Source organism: Camellia sinensis, chromosome 5 (assembly GCF_055761805.1).
Source record: "Camellia sinensis isolate YWXY chromosome 5, ASM5576180v1, whole genome shotgun sequence".
In the NCBI taxonomy this organism is placed as follows: Eukaryota; Viridiplantae; Streptophyta; class Magnoliopsida; order Ericales; family Theaceae; genus Camellia; species Camellia sinensis.
In genome coordinates this window covers 139,034,154-139,042,928 of record NC_138965.1, presented here as the reverse complement: position 1 = coordinate 139,042,928, position 8,775 = coordinate 139,034,154, and the positions used below count along the sequence as shown (strand labels likewise).

The window sequence follows — 8,775 nt, the reverse complement described above, 5'->3', positions numbered from 1 at the left end:
TGGAGGAGTGGCGGCAACAACGATTGTGTTAGTGGTGAATGGAGGGAGAAATGGTGATAACGGTAGTGGAACTGTACGAAGGAGGGTCTTGGGGGTGTGGAGGTGTAGTGATAGAAGTGGTATCATTTAGAAAGGTCAAAGGTTTCATCTTTTGGAGAAACTCACTTTTTGTTTGACAATGGATTACTTAGGTCAAGTTTGGCAAATTGAAAAAAAGTTAAAAAGTCAAAAAATTATTTAAAAAGTTAAAAAATTATCACTATTCACTAAAAGTCAAAAAATACGGCTGCACAACTCTCTATCCTAATTTTTCCCACACACTAATTTATACAATTTTTTAATACACATTTTTTCATAAAAAGTCAAAAAATTAACTCAAACATCCATATTTTTTTCCTCAACTTTTTAGTCCAATAAGACAAAAAATACACTTATTTAAGACACACCAAACAATCCCATCCTAGCGTAATAAATTTTGTTCTGTTCGGCTACACATCCAGCTCACCCTTCGCAACAGCAAGACCAGTCACATTCCCTTTTGTTTTTTTCTTTTCCTTTTTTCATTGAAAATTGCCTTTGATACACAAAAAAAAAGTTTTTACTTTTCAGATTACGTAGAAGAATCTAAAAAGAAAAAAAAAAAATTTAAAACTCCAATATGTGTACAAAAAATAAAATAAAATAAAAAGAATCATTAAAGTTGAGAAAAGCAAAAAAAATCACATTTTATTTTTTAATTTTATCATCTTTCGTGAGTTTCTTTTTCTTCTCTCTCCCTCTCTTTCCCTTTCTAATAAGACCTAAAAATAAATAAATAAGCACAATTTTAAAAAAAGTCAACAAAAACGCTAATTAAATAACCATTTGCCAAACCCACTAGTTTAAGATGTATCAACTGTTCTCTGTTTCTTAATATTTATTGAATTTATCTTTTTGCCAAATTTTTTTTTTACTAAAAGTGAATAATGACTATTAACTCAAGATAATTGTACGGTGGTGTTTGGAAAGTTTAGAACTTGGTTTTTTTTTTTTCACAAAAAGACAAGTTTTTTACAAAATAAGAAAAAAACACATCCAAACAAAATATCAAATCCAACCCAATAATCATTTCACTTTTTCTCTCACAAACATCACATTCAACTATAAAAAACCCCAACTATCTTCCCAAACACAAAAAAATTTATCCAATAATATCCTACAACTAAAAAAACCTACATAAAAATCCACTTTTCAAACACCCAATATATAAAAATATGATCATACAACATATTTTTCCCCCTGCATTAACTGACAAAAAATAACAAGTACTAATATATCTCCATCTACTAAAATTAGGAAACGCTGTGCTCAACACATTCTTATGAGTTACAACTACAAAAAAACAAAAAAAAACACAATTTTATGACCTAAAAACATTGATAATGAACTGGACATCCTAATAAGGGAATTTATTTTATATTTTTTTAAAAGCAAGATTTAGCAGTCTGGCAATCATCTCCAACTAAACAGTGAAACTCAGCACAGCAAGGCTAAAGTTGCTATTGAATCACCCAAATAAAAAAACATTCCATGGTACACACAAAAAGTCCAAGGTTACTCTACTGGCTTGTTTTACTCCTACATAGACGTTTCTTGAGACAATATTGAGGTTAAAAAGTATTTTAAAACAGAGCATAAATATCAAAGAGCAAAAGGGATAAATTAACAAGCATGAACGCATTTACAAAACACAGCTCTCTTTTGATAGATTATCCAAGAATGTCACCGCATCCTTCAACAATAGCAATCATGATGAGATAGATATAGACACAGATAGATATCTTTTAGCAACGACTTGCACCCAATAACCCCATAACAGAACCCCAGTTGTCTCCGCTACTCCACACTGCATTTGGCACAGCAGAAGAGCAATCAAAAAAATAAACAATTAAATAAAATAATAATAAGAATAAGAATAAAAGGATTAGTTTGGTCTTGGAATATAGTATTCAACCTTTTGAAGGCTGCTCAATCCAAGGGCCATTCATTATGGTCAAAATGCTACATGCCTCCCTATATTCCAAGTCTGGCAACAGCTTTGGCGTAAGTAAGAAACACCTGAGAGATTGTGCTAAAAATATCAGTTTTGAGTCATTTCTAACATTTTGGGAACAAAAAGAGGCACTACCGCCTTTTTTTATCTGAAGCAAGAGAAGTCAAACACAATTCTTTTAAAAAGAAGGATAGAATGGCTAAAACAAATATCCCTTCCACAGGGTACACAAATGTATGCAACATTTTGCATTCAGTTAATATGTCAAGTCTCTATTGAATTAAAATTCTTACTACTTCAGAGGTTTATGCACTTGAAAGCTTAACAAACAAACCTTTTAACACCAAAACAATATGGAGATCACCCATCAAACCTAGTAGCATGCAGAACATTTTAGAAAAATGAGAAAGTAGGAAAAGAACAAGCAAAGACAGCATGACTCTAGTGTCAACCAAGCAACAAAATTGCGTTTCTTTTCCACCAAAACAACCAAAATGTTTCAATTTGATGGGACCCCAACACGAAACAAGATGGGAAGACAGAAAATCAAAATTCTCAGATATCTACTAAATTGTACTAAAAGACAATGAAACACACCAATAAAATGAGTTGTGTCAACCCCATCAGGCATCTTTTACATATGTTAGTTTCTATTTTTTGTTTCTGTAGATACTTTCCAACCTACTGTATGTCATAGACACAAGTGATTACATGTGCCTTACAAATCAGCATATAGACCAACACGACTTCAAGGACCATGTGTACAGTCTACTTGTTCATCCATGCTAAATGGGCTTAAAGGACCAACATCACTTTGTGTGTGCTAGGGCGTGTACTTCATCATTATAGAGCTTGCCAACTTGACATCCCACGGGAGTTGGGATTCTAGGCCACCCCATGTCTGCGGTTGGCAATAGGGGTGAAGTGTTAGATAGCTTGATATACATTGTTGGGCCCACTTCCTAACAGCTTAGACTTTTGAGAAAATTGGTAACTTAATATAGTATCAAAGCTCTGGTTGAAAGAGGTCTTGGATTCAAGTCTCTCTATTGAAATTTGGTATTCGGTCCCTGTTTGATTTCTCCTTCTCCGTTTAGTTGTCTGCTTCTCCTTCTGTTTGGTTCTCTGTTTGTTTCTCTACGTGCAAAACGGGGTTGCACATGAGGGAGAGTGATTGATAGCTTGATATACGTTGTTGGGCCAATTTTCTAACAGCTTAGGCTTTTGGGAAAATTAGTAACTTAACATGAACATGGTTCGATTCGGTTAGGATTTTGGCAGATTTTCACACCAAACCAAACTTCTCAGTTTGTTGTTTCTATGGACCAAACTGACCGCACAATGTAAACAACCAAACAGAACACTGGTTTTTGGGGCTGAATACCCATTGTATTGCCTTGTATAATTGAGAGCTATAATCCCTGGTAGTTACACCTTATACTAACTTAAATCACTGGTGATATTTGAACAAAAATAAAGCAATGCAAAATATAACAAGCAAGCCCTTCAGGCACAGCACCTTCCGCCTAACTTTGCCTTAAGTAGTCGCGAACCTTAAGCACACCAAGCTCGGCCTTCTTTATGTTGCCTCGCCTAGCCACGCGGAAGGTGCTGGGCTAGTGCTTGGCTGCATTTTGCAACTAGGAGCATGCCTAAGCATGACTTTTATTACAATGAAACAGGTTAAGAGTTATACCACTTAAACTCAGATTTGTTTTCTTAACAAGAGAAGAATGTCAAAGCCCTAGGCTTTTTGACGCTCACAAATCAGAATAGCGAGGGAGGGCCAATTGGAGAAGATGATGGACGAAGGAGGCTGCAATGGTTGACGACAAGGCTATAAAGGTGACGGAGAATCAACCTGAATTGGTAGATGACAATAGACAAAAGCAACCACAATCAACAATGGTGCCAATGAGGGGATGACTACGCAGCAACTGAAGGAGGACTGAAGATGGATGATTTCGGCGAGATGGGTAGGCTCGAATCGTTGATGGTGAGAGATGATACAAAATAAGTTGTTGACAATGGATCACTGTGTGCTCTGATGCAAAATCGATGTAGAACGTGATGGGAAAAGAGCTATGAAGCACGGGTGCCTGTACGGATACAAGAACGATACGGATACGCCGATATGCTAAAATCTAAAAAAAGTAAGATACAGGGTACGGCTAGGGTACGTCAAATATTAATTAATTTATTTATTTTTAAAATTTATAGCTAAACATCTCACCTACAAATCAAAGTTCAAAACAATAACTATAAAGGGAAATCATAAAAGCCAAAATAAATCAATATTTAACAATACAAATGCAATATTATACAACAATAAGTGGAAGAGGGCAAAGTTACTCAATAACCGTGTAAAGAGTTGGCGGTTCCAAATTACATAAATTTTTTGAAGATGATTAAGGAGAAATAAAGCCATAGACTTGCATGAAATTCCAACTTCTGGAGAAAAAAAAACAAACAAACCATTGTGGAGTACCCATGGAGTACCCACCCCGCACCCATTGAGTACCCACCGCGTACCCAACCGTATATGGCATAGCTGGTACGTATACCGCATACCCAATACGCGTACAGCCGTACCAATATGCGTACCCGCACTCGGTAAGTACCCAGTAGTTGTACGCCAACATTTTTGGAGTACCCGTGTGTTAAAACCTACCACCTACTTCACCCACTTCACCTACTCCATTACACCTACTCCACCCACTTCACCTACTCCACCACCTACTACACCTACTCCACCCACTTCACCTACTACATCTCCTATATAAAGAACATACTCACCATGTGTAATACACAACATTCAATCAATCAATAATACAATCAATATCTATATAATTCTCTATTTCTCTTTATACATTAAATTTTCTACATGGTATCAGAGCAATAAGATTTAGGCCTGTATTTTGTTTTCTCACCGGCGGGCAGCCGGCCGCAACCTTGCCTTCGCTGCCCGCTGGAATTTTCTACACTCTCCTTCGTCTGAAAGTTGAGAGTGCCTCAACTCTAGTGGGTCGTATTGCATGTTCCATGCTCCCACTCACAGCATACTTGGTTTTGAGATCAGCATGCATGTCACAAGCCCCAGAACCTTCTCATTACCGCCGCCGGAGTTTTGAAAATCTCCGTTGTTTTGGCCTCTCCGCCTCTCCGGAAAACCAGCTCCACCGCAAGTGCTCCAAACCACCTGCGGAACTCCGGCATACACCTCCCCGGAAGTCCTCCGCTGCCGCGGCTTCGACGGCGCAAAGGCCGACGCCTGGTCTTGCGGTGTCATCCTCTTCCTCTTGCAGCAACACTCACACATTGGAGAGCCATAGCTTTCTCTTTCTCTCTCTCTTCTCTTGATCAAGAAATTTAGGGAGAGAGACAAAATTAGGGTTTCGTTTCAGAAACCATAATGAATGTCATGCGTCGCCTCAAGAGCATCGCTTCCGGCCGCTCCTCTGTTTCCGATCCTGTTGGGGATTCTAGCATAAAGAGGATGAAGGTTGACCAAGAAGTAGATCGGAAGGTTACTGTTGAATCACAATCCTTCGAGAGATGTGCCGCTGAAGTACAGCAAAATAAGGCTTCCACATCTAGGGAAACTGCTGCAAGCTCATCCCATGCATCTTCTATTGGTAGAGCTGAAAAATCTGGTTACAATGAACTTCCCAAAGAGATGCATGAAATGAAAATCAGAGACGAGAACCATGATGATAAAGATATGGAAGGCACTTTTGTCAATGGAAATGGACCAGAAACAGGTCAGATAATTTCCACTATAGTGAGTGGTCGAATTGGACAACCGAAACAGACACAAGGGACATCGAGCACGGTGGTGTGCATGAGGGGAGGCTGGCTCTCTCTTGGCACATCTACTCTCTCTCTCAATTTCTTTTACTCTCTCCTGGCATCAAACCAATCACTCTCGGCATCAACCTCTCTCTCTATCTCTCACAGAGCATTGCAGAAGTTGGAACTTGCAAACACACACACTGCCACCTCATTCTCTCTCTCTCGGGTTAGGGAGGGAGAGGGCCATACACACACCCATTTTAAGAGACATCCATCCACACCACACCACAGACTCATTATTACGCATTCCACTATCCCTTTTATTTATTTTATTTTATCTTTCTTCTTTCATTAAAAAAAAAAAAAAAAAAAAAAAAACAAACAGATTCATCCACATCCACACAAATCAAGGGCTCTAAGATCGGGACATCCATATGCTAAACTCATTACCCCCACATCACTCAACTTTCTTTTCTTTTAATATATATATATATATGTTTATTTTTGCTTTCACCAACACCAACCCCACTCAACTTTCTTTTCTTTTAATATATATATATATATATATATGTTTATATATTACCTAAAGCTCCCACCATGTCCACTTTTGCCCAGTCAATCTTCACCTTTTGCACCTCACCCACGTTGCTCCACTTTCTTTCTTTTATTTTATTTTATTTATTTATTTTTTATTATTATTATTTTTTTTTCATTATCCACAAAAAAAAAACAAACAAAAAAAAAAAAAAAAAAAAAAAAAAACAACAACAACAACAACAAAAAAAAAAAAACAAAACACAGCAGTAGAAGAACTGCACACCAAACTCCTTTTATTCATGTCGGGGCTCACCCCGATCACCATTTTCCACCACAAAACACACCCAAAAAAAAAAAAAAAATCAAATACACAAACAACCACACCCACCGGCGAGATTTTTCTATCCCTTCTCTACTCTGTCGCAGGTCTCTTCTTTTTGCCTCCGTCCTGGGCAGTCCTTGACGGTGCTGCCTCCGTGTTTCCCACTCCACTGGGCACGATCACTACTCCCTGCTCCTCCACTGCAGCATATGGCGGACCTCCAAATCGGAACATCACGGTGGCCTTCCGCTTCAGCTCCTTATTTTCCGCCTTTAGCACACTTATCTCTACTCGCGCATCCTTATACATGCGTTGGAGCAGAGCCAGTTGGGCGTTTAGCTGCTGCACCTCATTTGTTCTACTTTGCAGCCGGTGCGACAAGTTTGTGACCGCCGTCATGGTCTCCACACATGACTTCAAAGTATACTGATTGGCCTCAATATCAGTTTGCACTGCCATTTTTTGCTCCACAGACCGCATCGGAAAGTTCAACGGAGCAAAATCAGAGGTGTTTGGTTGCGGTTCACGGGCCACCGCACCAGTTATCTCTCTTGTTGACTCGTTGAGGTCTGGAAAGAGAGTGAGCAGACTACGGGACGAAGAGGCCATTTTCTGGGCAACCGAGTGTTACAGAGTGTTTCAAGATTTGCAGCTCTTAGAGACAATCTCTCAGAAAACGAATATCTCTCTCAGAAAATGAAGAGTTTTTCAGAAGTTTTTTCACAAGGTTTTTTTGTCTTCGCTTCTGCCTCAAGCACAGCCTCCGCCTCAGTTTATAAAGACCCTGACAAAGAGGCAGGCACGCGCATCATGCGCCGCTCGGCGCTCGACGACAACATGGGCGCGTCTTTTGATGGCACGTCTTTTGATGGCACGCCTTTTTATGGATTGGGCACGCCTTTTGATGGCACGCCTTTTGAAAGATTGGGCACACCTTTTGAGGGTGCGACTTTTTAGGGGTCCGACAAGACTCTGTCAACTGTCCCGACATTGATTCCGGTTAGCTCCTTCATGGGTCCGACAAGACTCTGTAAACTGTCCCGACATTGATTCCGGTTAGCTCCTTCAGGGGTCCGACAAGACTCTGTAAACTGTCCCGACATTGATTCCGGTTAGCTCCTTTATGGGTCCGACAAGACTCTGTAAACTGTCCCGACATTGATTCCGGTTAGTTTCTACAAGGGTCCAGCAAGACTCCGTAAACTGTCACAACAACTGTCACAACATTGTCTGCTACAACGGTCCGACATGACCCCATAAACTGTCTTCTACATCGGTCTGACACAATCATCCAGTGTCCTCTACAACGTTATGACACCACCATACAGTGTCTTCACCATCGGTCTGACACGACCATACAGTGTCTCCTATCCTCTTTTATTTTTATGTATTTTCTTGTTTTGTTACTCTCTCCAAACTCAAGTTGGTTAGTTCCTATCCCCCTTGAGTTTGCGGGGGGCTGTTAAAACCTACCACCTACTTCACCCACTTCACCTACTCCATTACACCTACTCCACCCACTTCACCTACTCCACCACCTACTACACCTACTCCACCCACTTCACCTACTACATCTCCTATATAAAGAACATACTCACCATGTGTAATACACAACATTCAATCAATCAATAATACAATCAATATCTATACAATTCTCTATTTCTCTTTATATATTAAATTTTCTACACCGTGCTTTATAGGAAAAGAAAGAACACACAAAGTAGCCACAACATAAATCTCATAGTATTAATTAAATCAAAGTATGAATAATACAAAGTAAAACCCAAAATCTATAAACAAAAAACCCTAACTAAAATAGGAAACTAACCTTAATATTATTTGGAAACATAACAAAAAATATCCTACTAATAACTATTTAAATCGTAATCAAATAATAATAATAATAATCTACAAATTACAATTATTGGACCAACAGGTCTTCAATCCATACAATGGACCAAACTTCACCCTAGGCTTCCAATGCGGATAATGAGCCTCTAGCCAATTAAGGGTTGCACCATCAATAGCTCTTAGCTTTTGTTGTGAAGTTTTACACATTGAACCAAATTACCGTACTGATGGTCAACTTACT

General features: G+C 38.9%; 1 protein-coding gene across 1 annotated transcript in view; it reads right to left on the bottom strand.

The window, feature by feature from the left end:
* Positions 1-1,502: 1,502 nt before the first annotated feature.
* Positions 1,503-8,775, bottom strand: part of SMC5 (structural maintenance of chromosomes 5) — a 49,823-nt gene continuing 42,550 nt past the window's right edge. The window contains exons 29-30 of the mRNA XM_028233873.2: positions 1,994-2,097; positions 1,503-1,885 (exon numbers count right to left, since the gene is read on the bottom strand). Of these exons, the coding sequence (XP_028089674.2) occupies positions 1,824-1,885; positions 1,994-2,097 (166 nt within the window). The 3' untranslated portion in view covers positions 1,503-1,823. The remainder of the gene's footprint in view (positions 1,886-1,993; positions 2,098-8,775) is intronic.